Consider the following 19,637-nt stretch of genomic DNA (forward strand, 5'->3'; position numbering starts at 1 on the left):
TCCAGTTGTCCTGTTAGAAACAGGCATATATCTTGATTTATTTCCAGTTCATCTTCTTTTGAAGAGTCAGGAGCACTACATTTAGCAGTAGATAAGCTCATAATTCTCCAAGCTTACTGGAGTAGTTTAATTTTATAAGAACAATAGATGAAAATGAGAGTATCATCACACATTTGGAAAGATTGTGAACAAAAACTACATGGGAAAGTCTGGTTGGTGTGAGAGCAGAACTGCTTCATGGGCATTCAAAGACACTGTGGGAACCCTACAGGAAGGCAAACAGACAACTGTGCACAGAAGCCCTGCTATTTTATTTGGGTGGCACGTCTATTCTTCAACACATCCAAGAGCTTGCCTTTCCATTTTAAAGGACAAAAATAAAACCTGCTTCTGCATCTGAAATCAAGCACGTACATTTAGCCCTTCTTAAAACCAAGTTTAGAAATAATTTCACAATTTAAACAAGCGCCACAGGGAAACATCTTAGTAACGTTACATGTTTGCCAAGTATGTCTGAATAATGCCAACATAAGAGGTGCTTTTGCGAGATCTACATTCTCCAGGAAAAAAAAAAAAAAAACAGAACCAAAAAAAACCTAAAACAAAACCAAACAAAAAAAGCACATGAATTTCGGGTTGAGGTTGGAATAGGAGACAGTTCAGACCTGGTTTAATCCTGAGAAAGATGGGTCCTGAGAAGTACTAACAGTCATGCTTCTTTTCCTCTTCCCCACTGGAGATTCTAAACACTGAACAAACAATAGAGGGTGGCAGTGCATCAAACAGTATTGCTTACATTGCAACAATGGCCAGCGCAGACAGGCAACACCGAGGCATTCAAGAAAGAACAAGGGTAGCCAAATGCCATCCTTCTTCCACCAAGCACTGTAGTTTTCCAAAAGCTATGTATGCTTTTATTTTATTTTATTTTATTTTATTGTTTGTTGATTTTTTTTTGCAAGGAGAAAATTTGAAAGATGTGGCAAAGTAAATTTCACCTGTGAGCCGCTCCAAAATGGCACTGCCTTACCAGGGATAACAATGGTGACATTTGGCTCTATTAAAAAAAGGAAATTGAGGTTTTGCTTACAAAAGCATCCTTTGGTTCCACAAACTGCCCTTCCCCCAAAATACATTTAGAAAAAGTAAATCTTCAGTAAGGAAGAGGTAGAAGGCATTTAGTCACCTTAAAGTTTACTTTCATAAGCATGCAGGGCTTATTTCTAGTAGAGCTGAAAATTCATCTTTTGAAGTGGGAGCCAAATCTCTCCCAATCACCGAATTAAAATTTGAAAAAAAGTTTGTTTTTTAAAAACTGACATGAAGCTACTGGAACAAGATTACCATGCTATTCTAGTATTTGTGGCTGGTATTTTCCTTAACTTGTGTAGTCATCTTTAAAAATCACACTATACTTTTAGAAAATTAAATACTGTGTGGTGGCAAGTGTTCCCTAGATAAAACACCTAGTTCCAAACTGAAGCAACCCAATTCTCCTTTTGCTCATGTTAACCTATTGAGTCTGTCAAGCATCTCTGATCTCTAAACCTCTGTATCAGTAACAAAGCCCATGCTCACAGAAAGTATTTGCCACCGTAACACTGCATGGCTCCCTAGTTAATATACTAATGGGAAAAGAAGAAAAATAATGTATAGGCTTTTTTCCAGCTGATGCAAATCTAATGTGTTCTTCCACTAGAATAAGCACAGCAGCACCTTCTAGGCCACTAATTCACAAGATGAAACAGAGGGCAGCAATGCCAACCTAGCATGACTGTGCAAAAGCATAGAAAAACAGTCCAAAAAGAACTGGAAAACAGGAACTAGAGCTAGGAAAAAAATAAAGCTTTATTTTTACTCCAAGTCTTGCCAGAAAATTAAGGAGCCTAACTGCTTGACACAGCAGAGAAAAATAGGAGCTCTACAGAGTGAAAGTATGAAACTTGGGAATGAGCAAAGTTTAACAGCAACAGGATTACAAAAAGACTACCTTTCAATTAAACTTACAAGCTTTTCCAACAATGGTTGTATCTAAACATTCAGTGCACTGCACCTCTTCAGACAAGAGCTGTTACCTTAAATATTAATAAGATTTTCTCCTTCTAATGTTCATGGCCCCAAAGTTGGCATTCATACAGGCAAACAAAGGTAAACATTTTAAACACTAGTAGTGCCTAGAGATTAGACATTCTCTAATGGTATATATAGAAAATGAGTGGGAATCTTGCTTCCAATAAACAGCTTGATCATGTACATTTGTTCTGAAGTTAATTTCTATTAAGTAGCATGCTTAATGCATTGCCAATGCTGCCTGTCTGCCCGAGCTTGACATACAAATTGCAGGATTAAGCATATTTCACTCAAGACTAAAAATAAAACCTTATATAGAAGAAAACTTTCCCCCCAACTGCAAACATGCACTTCTGACTATGTTTACCCACCCAAACGTGTAACAACTTCAGCCCACCCCTCCTCCACCCACCTTTTGTTTACATACTGAGTATTTTGTTGTATAACATATTCAGGTACTCTAAAGTTTTCCATTCACATATTGGCATAGATTCATTCACTTATAGACAATTGATCTACATGTTGACTACGAGTCTTATCCACAATTCTGGTGGCTGAAGAATTACCAGTCTGTCACTGTAAGATATAATGCCCTGATGACTGGTAGGTCAGGAGATCCCACGTTGGTACTTTCTTTTCATCCCAGGAAGTCATCCCCAAAGCCACAGATTTGACTTTATCATTGAGAAAAAAATGCTATTACAACAGTCATCTCAATAATGAAACTCCATCATTGATAAAAGTAACAAAGCATTCTCTAGGATTAGTTTATAATCTGTTGCAAGCCTAGAAACCATCTTGCAATCAAGTCCATCTCAGAGGGCAGGTCAGAAACCCATGTGTATGCCACTCTATTTAGTAGTGGTAACAAATCCAAGTTCTCACATCAAAGAATCATAGTTTAGCATCCAAAACATCAGTTTCAGCAATGAATTTTAACCAGGCTGTGGAGCTTTAATCAAGTAACAGCCATTCTCTTTGGATCTTTTGAACATAGCATTCAACTAACCTTATTACAGTGACGCCCAATACCCATTAGGAAGTTATCTGGTTTAATGTCTCTGTGTATAAAATTCTTTGTGTGCACATATTCAATTCTACTGATCATCTGTAAAAAACAAAACACCAACAAGAACAGGTGAGATTCAGTATGAATACAATTAGCTTAAACCTTCAATTATAGCATGACTTTTTAGTGGTACTGTCCTCTGCAATATAAGTTTATAATTTGTTTGATGAAAATAAAGTCTTTTATATGCTCTTCAAATAAATTTATCTTTTTACATGTTAAAATTCCATAATCCTTGTCAGGAGCTTGAAGATCAAATACCTCAAATTATTTCCCATACATTCAAGTTCTAATTCTAATTACAGTGTCCCATTAAAGGGTAATTTACTTTTTTGAGTTCAAACACAGCTTTTCTATACCTACCATAAGAATTTTAAAGCTTGTCTCTCCACATGATGTCCCACCCCACTGGCTATTCAGCTAGTTATTCACTTAAGCATCACTTTCCCAGGTATTTTTTGTAGAGCAAGTAACAACTTTATCGTGGCCCACACTAACCTATCTAGACTATTGCAATCCAAGAATGGCAGCTGCTAAAGACAAGTTCTAATACAACTATAGCATCATAGATGGTCATGCTATTTCCTGTATGTGAGCACACAGCACACAAGTTTTTATAGTATAGCTTTTCAGCTATTAAAACACTTCATGCAGTCTTTAGCGAGTGGAACTGTTAAAACATCACATTCTTAGCAGCTGTTCTACTGTACTATGGCCTAAAAGCCACCTTCATACACTGACATCCTACATTCCAGCTGTATGTAGTTGTCCAGATAACTAATTAGCATTTACTATACAAACGAGTACCAGACAAGACCTATCCAGATTCTCCAATATCTCTGTAACATCCTGACTCTAGCTAAGCAAGCGGGCAAATGCTTCTTCCTAGAGCAAGCACACTAGTCATTTAAAGCAGCTGAGAAAAAGGACAGCTGACCTTGTCTCCATACAACTGCTGTGAGCTTCCCTGGCCATGAGCCTGGGTTGCTACAAGCATCTGGCCAAGTGACAACTTGGTACTAACATCAATTAAATAATATTAGATGAAATTTAAACTACCACTGAAAATTTGACTCATGAATCCCTTACTGCCTTCAAGTAACTGTACAATCAAGCTGCTTGCTATTCAGCATATAGCTGTGTCAAATACAATACATGGTATCATGACAAAGTCTTTTTCTAGCAATTGGTATTTTGCAATTAAACTGATAGGCACTCCTGATGTCTTAATTAACAAACCTGCAAGGCCTTCGTTAGGTTTGAGGTGGCATCTCAACAATGAACCTTCTTAAACGCAACAAAGACCAAACCAGTATTTACTAGCTCATGGTCTGGTACTAGGAATTACAGGAGCTTGGGAGCACAGTGAAATTCAATGAGAACAGACCCTTAGTCTTGCACATTGTCCACCTGTCAACACAGCTGACCAACAACTACTTCTTATTGAATCAGACCATGCCTAAGGACAGGCTGCTTCAGACCTCCTACTGGCAACTAATTCACTCTTATTTGCCTGCATAGTTTAAAACTATACTTCTGAGATCCCTTTAAAACAGCATTTCTTGGATCCATAGCATCAGGGAGTTGGTATCTCCATCACACTCCCACTATAGGTTCATTTTGTAGGCCAGAGCACAGAGAAGCCTAACATTACTTTGTTCCTACAGAGGTCCAGTGTTTGTTTAGCCATGTAGAACACTGCTCAACACATTTAACCAACTGAAAGAGAACCACATTGCACAAAATAATTCAGGGTTTTTAACTTTGTCACAGTAAGGTTTGCACATACCTGGTCTGCTAGCATAAGTACTGTTTTCATCGTAAACCTGCGAGAACAGAAGTTGAAAAGGTCTTCAAGGCTGGGACCAAGAAGATCCATAACTAGAACATTGTAATCCTTTTCTTGACCATACCACCTGCAACAAAAATTTATTCAGTGTTAGCATGAACTGTACAAATTTGAATCTCAGTCATCAGTAAGCATTGGTGAGACAGGCATCAATTAGATTAAGTTATACTTTTGAACATACAGAAGTGATCAAGTGATCACCCTCAAAATGGATATGCTTGTAGAACAACGTTCTAGGAGAAGTAACTTGATTCTGTAACATGTATCTTATTGCTTCCAAGCTCTCTGGGCTTAGCTGTCACCTGCATGAGCTCCTCTTGCCATCAACTCTAAGACAGCTATCAGTACAATGGTTAACTTTAGTCAGAGAACTAACTCAACTCAGCACCTAAGCAGTTTAATTTCTAGTTGCTATAGTAGGAAATGCTTTCCCTGCTTCACCTCCTTTAATAGGGTAATATTCAACAAAACAGGCAGCAAACTGAGCCACAGAATGACTGAGGATGGAAGGTACTTCTGGAGGTCATCTTGCCCAGCCTCCTATTTAAGCAGGGCCACCCAGAGCCAGCTGCCCAGATCCGTGTCCAGACAGCTTTTCATGAAAGATGCTCCAGTCCCCTTAACCACCTTAGCAGCTGCTTGCTGGATTGTTTAGTATATCCATGTCTCCATTACTCTGAAGAGCCCAGAAGTGGCCACACCACTCCAGAAGTGCTGAGCAGAGCAGAAGGAGCACCTCCCCTGACCTGCTGGCAACACTCCTCATGCAGCCCAGGGTATCACTAGCCCTCTTTGCTGAGCATGAGCCAGCAGTGCCCTGTCACAGTCTAGAAAGCTAGCTAAAAACTAGGATTCTCTCTCATTTTTCCTGGAAGTGAAGTTTGAGTACAAAACAGAAGATAAAATAAGAACTGTACGTGTTCACATTTAAGTTTCTCTGAAGTGGAAACATCACTGTTGTTGTTTAGCAACAACCAAAACAGCAGAATTAACAACCAAAGCAGAAGCCACCACGTGTCAATATACTGAGGTATCAGTATGTAGCTGAACTGAAATCTGAAGAACACCTTACAGTCCTATTAGTTTCCTGTATTATTTAATTTCACAGAAATAGTGCTAATTGCTTTAGGCTTTGCTTTCAGGTAGGACATCTCTGCAGCATACCAAAGGAGTTCATGCAGTTAATTCTTTCTACCTCCTAATTCATTCAATCAAATTAAATAAATATCAATCAAGCTCTACTACACTATTAAGTAGATAAAGGCTCTTCACTAGGTTTTCATTATACAGGTAAAAACATTTAAGTTTCATAAAATGAAAGATACAGATGTAGATATATACCTTCGACCACAGCCAAACAGACCATGGGATCAACCCTTAAATGCCTGGTATGTCAACTTGGTGTAAAAAGTTAGGTTTAACAACACTGAGGATGAGCAGAAAGCTTTCCATGCATAGTTTTCCTTCCAGTCCACATCTGGCATTCCCATCATAGCACTGTCTCGCTTTATGTGCAGCTGAGGAAGCATCACTTCACCTCCCAAGCTGTATGAGAAGACCCTTTACTTCTGCAGGTCTCAGCTGTGAACTCCCATACTTGAAGTTGGCACTGAACCTGAATATTCTCCTCTAATGCCCTTCCGCACATTCCAGATACCTATTGTTAAGTGGGAGGCATGCATGAGAAATACTATTACAGAAGCTGTGCTAAGTACTAGTACATCACTGCAAAGATTTAACACCTTATTGTTCAGAAAGCTGCATTTTGCCTTTGATGGCAGAGTCCGTAGGACAAGGACCTCGTACAAGCAGTCTATGGATGAGGTAGTGACTAGCTGTCTTCTGGAAGAGATTCGATTTCTATCAATATTGATGCAGCCGATACACCAAGATACTCCAGAGCAATAGAGTGAAGGTAAAGAAAAAAAATATACCAAACTTCACTCCAAGCCCAATGGTAGCTGGGGCCTGAAATAGCCATACAGACACTTTACTTCCACTTTAAACCATGACTGCGGGAGACTAATGCACAGTTGTCTGGAAGACTGTTACTACTGATAAAGCTGACAAATTCCTTGGCACTCTCACAAAGGATTCCAAGCTTTGTCAGGTTAAACTAAAATATTTGCAGGATGCAAAGAACAGATTCAATATTCACATTTGGTTCAGGAACTACTAGCTGTACCTTCCCCAGTGTCAGGATGCTGGTGGAAACATGCACTTTCAGGTTTATAACAATGCATTATGAAGTTATTATATGTGGGTCGTGGACCAGTCATTGTGTAACAGGTCAGTATAGGACAAGTTTCATTCCCTACATAAGGAGGTGATACAGAAACTATAGGTTTTAAAGTTGTCATTCCAATTAAGTGCCAATAAAACATCTTCCTCTGGCAAATCAATGATAGCAATACTGTAAGTATTTTGCCTTCTAAAATTCATTGAAGTTATGATACACAAAAAACTTAAACTGACTCAACTGGAAAAGCACAGTATGTAGTATTACTCGATAAAATACTTGACTTGTAAGAAGGGCACTATTTACACTGGAATCTGACACCAAGCCATGAATCTTGTACCCTTAGGAGCTGAAAAGACTTGCCTAGGTAGGCACTTTCAAGAGTTATTAGAAACCAGTTTTAACAGCAAAAGCAACCACAACCAGTATTTTAAATATACAATGTAGAAATTCAATATGAGCTTTTGTCAACCATCTCTCTTATTCAACTGTATGCCAGCTTTATTTCAGGAAGTGCTCAATATGCCTACTTCTTGGTTCCTACCAAAGTCATCTATGCAAACTGCTGAGTAGTTTTGGCAAAACTCTCTTAAAAACAAACAAAAAAAAAAACAAAAAAAACCACCTCATAAGTCACATTTCAAAATGAAACATTAGGGGCATCCAGAGCAACATGAACTGGACCTGATGATCTGCCTGGTTGTTCTTTCCGATGACATTTGGCTTTATTGTGAAAAAGTCTCAAGAATTACAAGCTGAATCCAAGCATTCTAAAGCCTGCCACTGTATATATTAAATCCAGATAAAGATAAAACATGACTTTCCTGAAGAAATGGAAACTCTGTTTCAGAAGCTAATTTTAATTGGTCAGTGCAGTAATGGTTCAATGCCTGAGACTGCACTACAAAGGGTCGTATATCAGCTTTCAACTAAATGAAGAAAATTGTTAGAGCATTAGGAAAAAAAAGTGAAGCTGATGAAAGAAAAGCCTACCCCAGGACAAAATGTTTTTGTTCCCAAAAACATTTGAGAAGCAGTTGGTTCCTCTATAGGGGTCTCTTTGCCTGGGATGCGCAGTAATTCAGGTTGATTGAACAACATCCATTTAGCCTACTTCCACATATGCATGAGAAAATTTTAATCTGACCATGTTACACTGGTGAAAAGCATGGGAGTAACGTGTGCTTTATTTACTTTGCTAACACTGCAAGTAAGTTTTCATTTCCCTTGGAACACTTCCAGGCAAAATGGGATTAAGAAGTACGGCTACATCATGTCCATTTGCAGTGCGTCTCATAGCTGCTACTACTACTACTGGCAGTGCTGAGTGAAAATGTTAGAAGTCTTGGCTCTTGCTAAGAAGCCTTGGAAATTATGATGCTTAAGAGCTTGGCAAGCATACCTTACTTTCATAATCAATGTGGGATGGCATACGATCGCACCTTTTGGACGAGCACTTTGGCATTTAAGTATTAATACTATGAGGGTAAAGTGCAAAAGAATATGGCAACAAATTCAGGACACCCCTATGAAAAAATGCTAGTCTCTCAACTGGAAATCTTTAGGAGGTCCAACACCGCATCAGCAGTGAGACAAGGAGTGAACTACTAGAATGAGGAATAATCAATACAAAGCCCTGAGCAACTACTAGATGCTACCAGCATCTCAGAACACAGTTTCCAAGTGTCTCTTCAAACTCCATGGACTTTTTTGAAGCAAATCTGGAAGCAATGATCTGCTCTCTCATACTAAAGTTAAAGAAGCAATACATTTTAAGCAAGGAGAGTTCTATAAAGCAAGAACAGTGGGGACTGTTAGCGTTAGGTCAGAGGTTGGACTCTATGATCTTGAGGTCTCTTCTAACCTAGAAATTCTGTGTGATTCTGTGAACAAGAGATTTAACTACCTGACAGTTCACTTTGGTTAGATAATGACTCCACGTATGAGTTACACACCACAAATTTTCAAAAGAGACATGTAATTCCTAGACTAGGAAAATTCATTTAATTCATTTCCAGTGAACACATCCCATTAGGACATACTGCATAAACAGAGAATATTAATTGTGTAGCACAGGTCTATCTATACCTCCTTATGCCAAAAAAGGCAAAATATAGATTATCAGCTTGCTAAACAGATGTAGAACACCTTACTGAAGGCTTCACAAAATATTAGCAGGATAGTATTATTAAGAGCTCAGAGTTTATCTCTGAGCATGCAGTGTAACACAGTAATGCCTGACACAGAACCACGGTCCATATTCAAGCTGTAAGGCGTGCCCCAACTCATTGCGTGCATGGAAATGCTTTGTCATTCTCCCCTGCCTTATCTGTTCAAGCCTACAAATCAGTGAGAACACAGCAAAAAAAAAAAAGTCCTTTCTGAAGCTCTCATGCTTAAAGCATAGTTAAAGATATAACAGCGACCTTGATCTGACTTCAGTGACTTGTCTAATTCAGAAGACGGAGACTCACCATGTCAACAAGTTTCCAAATCATGTCATTTAGCAGCCTGACAGGGGGCTCCTGTGCATGCATACAGTTGAAACATTTTGTAACATCCTGAATTTTAGGGTTTTAGCTCCTGACAACTAAGTCACATGATACAGTGGTTTAACACTATTTAGTTTCCAAATCCTGTAAAGTGGTATGATACCAGATCACATGACAAGTAAAAGTTTACTCCAACTTTTTTCGTTGCCTTAACTAACCTCACAACAAGCAAGTGAAGTACTGATGCACATCTAGTGCTTAGTAGCAAATTATATAGATCAGATGTATCCAAACCTAATTTTATTCTGTTTTCAGAGCTGCATCTTTCAAAAAGTCATCTGGTGTCTATTTCAGCAACTGCATGTTTCCTAAATAATGTCAATGACAGAACTTTTAACAGATAAAACATTTTATTCATCATAACATTGTTCACATTTTGCATTTCTTTCCTTCAGAGTGCCTAACTGAAGTAGATCAGTTTGCAGAGAGGTCAGCAAAGGGCTAACAGAATTCAGAAACGGACATTAGAAGCCCAGTTACAGTCTACTGTACCACTTTACAGTTTTACTAGATATCCAGCATTTTTATCCATTACACTGATTGTCTTGTAATTATAACCGTCAAAGCTGTGTTAACTGGTCAAGCACTAAATAAACAGATTCAGGAAATTCACATGAAAAAAGCTTTAAAACTCAAATTTAGACAAGCTAAAGTTCTGAATAACTGTACAGCTATTAGTCATTGGTAAAGAAAGCCCAAATCCCAATTACTCTAGAACCATGAAGGCAGTGAAGGCTTAATGCAACTTCATTACGTCTACAGCCTATTACATACATAAAACCAGAACATAATCTCACTGTCACAAGCAGTTTTTCCTACTATCAAAGCAGCTATAACTGGACTTTTGTTTCAACTTCATAAAGGCTCTCCTCAGACACCTGTTTTTGTCAACTAACTTAACTTCTGCTAAAGGCTTCTGTGAAGTTGACTATGATCATCAAATAGCCCAGTGGAGGCCACAGCCATCTGGAATTACATACAGAACTGCAGCCAGGCACGCTCATGTTTGAGACAAAAAAATATCTCCTGGTGTCTCAGTGCAAGGAATTCTGTGACAAGACTTAGACAGGTACATTCTAACCTTTATATTCCAGAATTTAAGCAACAACTTCTCAAAATATTGATGAAAAGGCATCCAAAACCCATTATACCTGCATTCAATAAAAAAGGTCAATGTAATGTCAGAAGTCCAAATTAACTTTTGCCGCTTTCCTCATTCATACTATTTTACCCTATTATTACTCAGTCCAGTTCCATGCAGTGTTTCCCAGCCTTTTGGCTTTCAAACCCCAAATGGATAGTTCACGTGACACAAAGTAGAGATTGCCAGAAGAATTAAGGTAGATTGAAAAAAAAGCTATTAAAACAAAATTAAGGTACAGCACTGGGCCTGTTCAGCCTGGAGAAGAGGAGGCTGAGGGGAGACCTCATCGCAGTCTACAACTTCCTCGTAAGGGGTTGTCAAGAGGCAGGAGACCTTTTCTCCATTAACACTAGTGACAGGACCCGCGGGAACGGGGTTAAGCTGAGGCAGGGGAAATTTAGGCTGGACGTCAGGAGGGGGTTCTTCACAGAGAGGGTGGTTGCACACTGGAACAGGCTCCCCAGGGAAGTGGTCACTGCACCGAGCCTGTCTGAATTTAAGAAGAGATTGGACTGTGAACTTAGGCACATGGTCTGAACTTTTGGGTAGACCCGTGCGGTGTCGAGAGTTGGACTTGATGATCCTTAAGGGTCCCTTCCAACTCAGGATATTCTATGATTCTATGATTCTACAGCAAACAAGCAAGCTGGAAAGAACTACTGCAATTACCTGAATTCACTTTACTGATTAGTTTGACAAGTCAGCAGGCACATGAGCACAAATATTTAAGTCTGGAAGGCCTCACAAGCACAAATGATTCAGAAATCCAAAAGAAAACCAAATGACACTAAACTGATGAATGCTCTGGAACTCTATTCCACTTCTGCAAGCACCAAGTCATTTATGTAAATTTCTGAACTAGGCATTAGTCAGATGATAAAATTAAAGCAAAAACACAGACCTCCCTATAATCATAGGTTTCCAATATCAAGCTTCACTGAAAAATAAGCAATCCTAACTAATAAAAGTACAGGTGCTCAACAGAAACTGGAAGACAATTGATATCAATGCTTAAGGCACTGACGTTCCTTCATGTGGCAAGCAACATAAAAGCCCTGTCACCAACACCCAGGAAAGGAAATCCAAATCAGAACAGGGACAGGACTTTGAGATGGATGGGAAGGTGGTGACCCCTGTAATCACACATTCACGCAGCTCAGCAACACAGCCAGGAAGTTACACAACTGTTCTTTACAGATATGGGAGGGCTGTAAAGAGGGAGAAGGCTATTAAAAAAGAATAAGAAAGAAATAAGTGGGCCCCGACTGCCTATAAACATAACATTCATCTTTAGGCACTGAAGCTCTCTCTGAGCACAAAATGAGTCCTGGGGTGTTAACCTGGGAAGTTTTAACACTGTGCCTGATTCACAGAAAGAACAGGATGTTAACCAAAATGAGCTGGAACAGGCCCAAAGTGATCCCTTCTGGTTGCATGTTCTAGACTTCTCAGGAGAGACATCCAAGAAATTAAAATGCTTTAGAAAGATCTCTAGAGTATTTTCACAGGCAGAATATACTTAGAGTTCTAACAGATACGGAAGCAACACACAAGGCAGGCAATCTATGGTTATAAGATTCATGTCTAAATTCCCACGTATTTTACATCTCTAGTGTGCCTTTCCCAAAGCTGGAAAAGCACTTCTCAACTGTTAGCTGGGTGGGAACCAGTAATATAAATTAACTTAACATAATATTGCATGAATGCAATACTGAAGTGGAATATTTAACAGATGTCACCTAACGTTAGTTGCCATGGTGAGTATGAATTAGGCCACCCAAGTACTAAATAAAGAAACAGCAAAGAACACCCTATGTTATGAAGTTAGGTAGGCTCTATAAATAAAGAGCTGTACCACTTTTTGTACAGTTATGAGAAAAATATGAATATATGAAGTATGCCAGTGCAACTTATCTGCCAAGCAAAAGTGTTACTTCATCTGCCTAGTGTTATGTTGCATGCATACTTCCAAGTAGTCAACTTGCTGCTTTGCTAGCTGTTTAATGAAGTAAATTAACAGCTGGTAGGAAGCAAGGAGAACATAAGTCAAATTTCTTCCATAGAAATCAAAAGGCTCAATTCAGTTGAGAAGGTAAGCCATTAATCTACAGGAATTGCTGAGGAAAACAGACCCTTTCAGTAGGACCTCTGCTGATCATCTGTTCCAAATTGAGTAACACCGAACTGAAAGTGCATACCTTTGCAGCTGTTTCTGCAAAGGCTGAGCTAAGACTAGAGGAAAATCAAACTACAAAAAAAAGATAACTTTTTAAAAGATAAACTTTTTTTTTTAAAAAGATAAACTTTTTAAAAGTTTATTTTCAAAATGGGTTCCCTTGGCCTCTCCTAAGGAGACCAGTGAAGGCCAATTAAGACAGAAGCTTAGGTAGTCATAAAGCATTAAAAAAGAGTTTGTTTCAAGATGTCCATTCTCCCAGCAGAAACACATCAGGGCTTCATTTCAAAGACCAGCTCTCGATTGTACTTTGAGCTACCGGTACAAGAGTCTTCCTCTTAACTACTAGAGTAGCTTTGTCCTTCAGTCACGACGGTGTTGCCCTTCAGCATGAAGGTCTAGAGGAGTATATTTACAAATTTTTTAAGCACTGCTTAAGGAGATCAAAATTTAAAGTAGTTGGGGAAAAATTTGTTACAAGAACAACTCTAAGATTACCAAGCTTGACCATGTTTTTCCACTGCATGTGTTATTTAGTGAAGATGGAATATGGGTGAAGTCTGTTACTAACAGACTATCCAGCAACATGGCAGAAAGTTACCAGTAAGAGCAAAACTTTTAGATGCTTTTACAGACTTTTTTTAGACCTGCAACTTTTAACATGCTACATGCTATTTAGTAGATTATGTAGCAATACATAGGTGACAATATTCAATTATTCAGTTTCCCCACTTCAAAATATTTTGTAAGAACTTAAAGAGTAGGAATTTACTTGTTCAGGTTGCAAGAAAAATTAAGTCAATACATTTTGAATTTAATAATTTGTAAGCTTAAAAACAAGTATCACCTTAATTAGCCACACATAAAACTGAGTACTGTATCTCTTCAGCCTTGTCTGCTCTTAAGCAAAATAATTCCAATACCTCATCAATAGGTGCAGATGGATCCAGCATTCCACTAGAAATGAATGGTAAGTAGGCAACAAGTTATCCCAATATGTTATCAGGAAAAAAATCTGAAGTCCATTTTTCTTTTAAAATAAAAGAAAGAGTACCTAAAGATAATCTTCATAACAGACACAAACAATAGTTGGTAATTACCAGAAATGGCAAAAATCAAGAGGGGCTGACATAGATCATTCAAACAATTACTCTTAAAGTCTGCTTTAACAGATTTACACTATAAACAAAATATTCTGAACTCAAATACACCTTGCTTCATAATAAAGGCAGATATTCCAAACTAATAGGATCTGTGTCTGGTTAACAAGAAGATTACAGATAAAAACACTACTGAAAAAGGGGGCAGGGGGGGGATGGGGGGGAGCTGATGGCTGAGAACAATGAGAATAAGCCTACCAGAATATTGCAGACTTTGCATTGTGTCCTAAAGGCAGATCAGATTGTTAGATGTTAAGCTTGGTTCAAGAGCCTCTTGTCAAAAATGACATTAATACAACCAAAATTTGTGAATCAAAACCTTACCACTAAGTTTGTAAGGTTTTGTGAAACTTCAGAGAAGTTCAGAACCTTCCCTACTCTTTCAGAAAAGAAGAAAGAGCAAAGTCAAAGATCCTCTTCTGAATGTAAAGGTGTGCAGAACATCCATAGAATATAACACATTCTCAGTTTCTGCTACATTATGTGCAAACAACACATTGTTGCAGTGCAAGTAGCAACACCTCTCTCCACAAGTGAAAGCAAGCTCACAGTTAATCCCACAGAAGTACTAAAAAATGCTATTGAGCCCAGTTTATACAGAATGACAACAAGTTAGGAACGATTCCTAGGTTTTCTATTAAATGCTCTATTTATGCTGCTGTTGCTTAAAGGCATCAAGTTACAGAAATTTTAACAAACTTACTGAAAGAATTTTCTTCAACTTGATTCATCTTTCTCAATATACTGAGCCAAGAACAGCTTATTCCAACTGGACAGCATATCATTATAAGACAGTGGCAGAATGAGTTTTATCAATTACACACGCAAAGTGACCTAAGTACAAACTCATATGTTCTCCCAGCTTCGCTGTTGCCAGAAACACGTCAGAAAAGCTTGAGTTGTCTGGAACAATACGCACAGTAATTTGACTTCGGTCCTAGTCTTTGTTAAGCACCTCAGTGATGCATCTCATTTCATAAGGCAAGTCCTCCCCCCTCGATTCAGAGCACCATGAATTCTACTGAACATCTCATGTTTCAATGTTTGTCAGAAGAACTGCACAGGGTATTTTGCTCAACTTCGTCTTGAAGAAGATTAAAACACAAAAATCCTGTTTTAGATTTCTTCAAGCATTGCCAGATATCATACAGCAAGACAACAAGTAACAGAAGCATAATCAAAGAATCTGTCAAGCAACATCTAATACATAAATTTAAAATTACTGCTGCTTCTGAACATTAAAAAGATTTCCAAGAGTTTTCGAAGAACACTTTTCTACAAAAAGCCTCCTACAATTAACACTGTGAGAACCTGAATGCAAAAATCTTTAGGACTCCCTGATATTATCAAATAGATCACAGACCTCTAGGACAATAAGAATCTATGTCTAATAAGAATCTATGAGTATGGACTCCATTGACAATTCTTACCCAGATTGTAATAGTCTCATTTTTCTGGGACTGGGAAAAAAAATGTGTTAAATAAAGTTCCTCTGTGGTGATGAGACTTTTAATCAAGAGTTACTGGTTATACAAAAAAAGTTAAGCCTTATAAAAGTACATCAAATACAGAGGAAAGAAAATTTACAAGATGACTGCTTTAAATGAAACTAGAAACAAGTTTCTCAACACACAAGATGACTTCTGGTATCTCCCTTTGAAATAAAATGCTCTCATGGGGCATTTTAACCAAACCAAATAGCTTACTTTTAAGAGCAGCTCACTCCTGCTACATGGGAAAAGTTGAAAAAAATTGAAACTTTAAGCCTCATTATGGCATCAAAGTCTTTTTTTTCCCCATCCCTCAAAAAAAAAAAAAAGCTCGCTTGCTCTTCCAGTTTTGTGATGAAACACCAGATACCCACTTACATTGGCTGTTTTCCCAGGTATCCTTGTTTTAGCATGCCACTACACTGTCATGACTTTCCAATACGCAATTTCTATTCTTTCAGTTCTGAAAAAAAACCATTTGTACCCATTTGAAGAAAAGGGGGTAGTCTAAATAAAAAAACACATCTGTTTTCACTTAAGCAACTCTGTTTAAACTACAACTGTTCAGTTTCATACAGGCTTGTTTATTCTATTCTTGCAGAAGGTTGTCATGAATGGAGAGGACAGGTGGCCAAGACAACACTGTCTCCTTGGCTATAGAGCTCCAGCACACATTCAGGTCTACAGTCAGCTGTGTTTACAGGGTCAGGGGAGCTATCAACCTCAGAAATGCAGACATTTATAGCTTTTTGTTAAAATTAATGCAGTCTAAAATCCGTAAATCATTGTGTCCTTACAGTATGTACAGGCTGCTACATTGATGCACATGTAAAAAAGTGAAAGAAGGGTTAAGAGACTAAATGGAATCCACAGTTTGACCCAGAAACTAAAGTGGAGCTGGTTTTGTAGCTCAAGCCACCAAATCCCTTTATACCATACTGCAAGCATTAGAAATAACTATTTAAAGTGAGTAACAAACTTCAAAAAAAAGGTCTTAGAGTGTTTCTAGAGAAAACTGAAGTTTCAATTTGTCTATTCAATGAATAGATTCAATAGTTGAAACTGCCCAGTGTAAGACCCCAATAATCTCTGAGAAATGACTCCTCCTGGAGTCTGTTTTACCAAAACAGCAGTAATTTACTTTTAATGAGGAAATTATTTAAAACTCCTGAAAGTTTCAAACAGGGTATGAAACAAGGAAGCTGCATAACAAGCAACTGTGAGGGATTAATCTTGGCACTTTAACTGTACTGAAATCGTGGTGACGCATCTGTTGCGGGTAACAGAAAGGGGCTGCCATTTCATTTCTGGTTGAGGTTCTCTGCAGTCTCAAGCCTTGCAGCACGTAACTATGAAAGGAAAGGATACATGCCTGAGCACGTCCCTTGTCCCAACAGGAGAAGGGGGAGGGTTAATCACATCCATCCGCCATTTTCTGAGCGGAGGAGGAAGACATGTTGGAACAAAAAAAAAAAAAAAAAAAAAAACAACAAAAGAAAGCAGCCATTTCCAGTACCAGCTCCAAACTCTCAAACTCATCAAAAATGCTGACTCTCATCATAACAATCTCACACTTTATTCTAGTTACTGTAAGATTTTTTCATAGCTCAGGAGCTGCTGCAGATCTCACTTTCACAGCACAGTATTTAAGCAAAAGAAAAGACAGCCAGGAGTCGGGGGGGGGGGGGCTTACAAATATACATAACTAGTTGTTAATCTTCAAATGAAGCATTTTTCTTAACAGTTCGACACATCCCAGATTAAGTCTCTTAATGGTGGTGTCCTACCTCCTACTAACATTAAAGGAAAGTCACCGTACTGACATACACAAACTGACTCCTACCGTATATGTGGAATGCCAACTCCTCCTTGCAGAATCTTGTATAGTTTGCTTTCATACAGCAGCTGGGGATGCCTAGCCTTCTGAGACTCCAACTTCACAGCAACTTCCTGCAGTGAGAAGGAACAAGGAATCAGAGTAGAGTATCCACCAAGCACAGCCTTGCCACTGGGGTTTAAGGAACACCAAACTTCAATATTCCCCGCACAGCCCTGCTGCAATTGCTCTGAGGTGGAATTTTTTAAGCTTTTGGTGGTCAATGTCCCGCACTTTGTTGTCTTTTTAAATAAAATCCTCATCGTGATGATTTGTGCACAAACATCCATCCCAGGTCATGAAATTGAGCTGGAAATGTTATGTCTTCAGATCCATGTAACATGTAAGTGACGAAGAACATACACGGGTGTTTCTTCTTTACAGCTCAGAGCCGTAAGTGGGGGGGGGGGGAGGGAAGGCAAAAAAAAAAAAAAAAAAAAAAAAGGGTAAAAATGAACTGAAGAAACAAGGGATCTTCTTTGTTTCTATTACCGTTGATAAATGTGAGATACAGCGTTCCCCAGCACAGCAAAAGGACAGAGACGATCGGTGGCAGCCTCCTCCAGCCGCTGGTAAGAGACAAAGTACGTTCCCCCACAATGGCGATCTTCTCCCTACCACTTACCAGGCAGGCGCTGGGGGGGGGGGCACCACGGCCGGCTGGGGAAGAACCCCCGGCCCGGAGACGGCGACGGGGGGGGGGGGGGGAAGGGGGGGGGGAAGGAACCAACAACCGGCTTCGGGGAGGGCAGCGCCGGGCTCCGAACGGGTCGAGGGGCGCGTGCCGCCCTTACCTCCCCGTTGGTGATGTTGATGGCCAAGTAGATGTCCCCGAAGGAGCCCGAGCCGATCTTCCGCACCAGCTTGTACTTGCCCCCGACGATGAATTCGGCCTTGGAGCCGCTGCTGCTCGCCATGGCGAAAGGGGCGGCCGAGGCCGGCCCGGGGCGGGGGAGGGCGCGAGGAGGGGCCGGGCTGAGGCGCGGCGGGGACAGCGAGGCCCGCCGGGCCCCGCCGCTCAGCTCCGGCCGGGCGGGCGCCCCCTGGGGCGGCTCTGCCCTGCTGCCGGGCCCCCAGCGAGGCGAGAGGCGCCGCGCGGGCCGCTCGGGCACGGCGGAGGGAGGGAGGGGAGGGGAAGGCGCGCGCGAGGCCCGCTGGCTCCCGGCCGCCGCCGGCCCCGTCACTCGGGCACGGCCGCCGCCATCTTGTCTCGCAGCCGCCGCTCGCGCGGACACAAAATGCCCCCGGCCTGCGGCCGCTGCTTCTTCACCGCGCGGGGCACGCTGGGAGTGGGGCGGGGCGCGCCCCCCACCTCCCCTCCCCGCGCGCGTGCGCCGAGGGGGCGGGGGGGGAGGAGGGAGGGAGGCGGGGAGGGGGAGGAGCCTGGCGCCGCGCCTGCGGGCGCACGGCCAATGAGCGACGTGCCGGAGGGAGGGCGGAAGGGGAAGGGCGGCTGGCGACCTGCCCTCACTCGGCCTTAAAGGGGCAGGCGCCGGCAGGGAGAGCGGGCGGTGTGCTGGGGGTCCACACAAGGCAGGGGGCATGGTCAGCTGGCAAGGCTACCACCTGTGGTCCCTGCCTTCAGGTGTCAGCTTCGCGTGGCTTCTGGCACAGGCAGCCCCTGCTTCTTGCTGACTGTCAAAACTGAGCTCTCTTCCCTTGTCCTCTGGCTCAGCGCTGTTTTTCCTTTGCAGGAACACAAAACTGTGAATTCCCAGTGACTCATCGTCACTCCCTATCAGAGCAGCGTCTTCTGCTGTGCAAGCCTACATTTGGGAAATGATTCAGTCCTCAGGAAAGATAAAGCTCCTACAGTAATGTAGCTTATGTATAGATGGAATGTCTACTCAGGATATCTTCTTGTAAAGGGGGCATTCAGAGAAACTGCTTTCCAGCTCTCCTGGTGCACTTGGAGCCGTGTGAATAACAAAAGGTTTTATTTTAAGACTTGTCTATGCACAGATGGTTTTAAATAGCTAACACTTAATAAAATTGAGATGAAGAGGTCCAGG

At 40.6% G+C, this 19,637-nt stretch overlaps 1 protein-coding gene across 4 annotated transcripts in view; it reads right to left on the reverse strand.

The window, feature by feature from the left end:
* CSNK1A1 (casein kinase 1 alpha 1) overlaps positions 1–18,910 on the reverse strand; it is a gene marked incomplete at its 3' end in the record, with an annotated part of 34,879 nt that extends 15,969 nt beyond the window's left edge. For 3 of the 4 annotated variants that reach the window (XM_082771820.1, XM_082771818.1, XM_082771819.1), the window contains exons 1-5: positions 18,420–18,910; positions 17,593–17,699; positions 4,929–5,055; positions 3,080–3,178; positions 666–749 (exon numbers count right to left, since the gene is read on the reverse strand). In XM_082771820.1, the coding sequence (XP_082627946.1) occupies positions 666–749; positions 3,080–3,178; positions 4,929–5,055; positions 17,593–17,699; positions 18,420–18,542 (540 nt within the window). In that variant the 5' untranslated portion in view covers positions 18,543–18,910. The remainder of the gene's footprint in view (positions 1–665; positions 750–3,079; positions 3,179–4,928; positions 5,056–17,592; positions 17,700–18,419) is intronic. The other variant, XM_082771821.1, reaches the window with a different exon arrangement.
* Between the last annotated feature and the right edge of the window lie 727 nt (positions 18,911–19,637).

This window comes from Aythya marila (assembly GCF_965140915.1).
Source record: "Aythya marila genome assembly, chromosome: 14".
NCBI lineage: Eukaryota > Metazoa > Chordata > Aves > Anseriformes > Anatidae > Aythya > Aythya marila.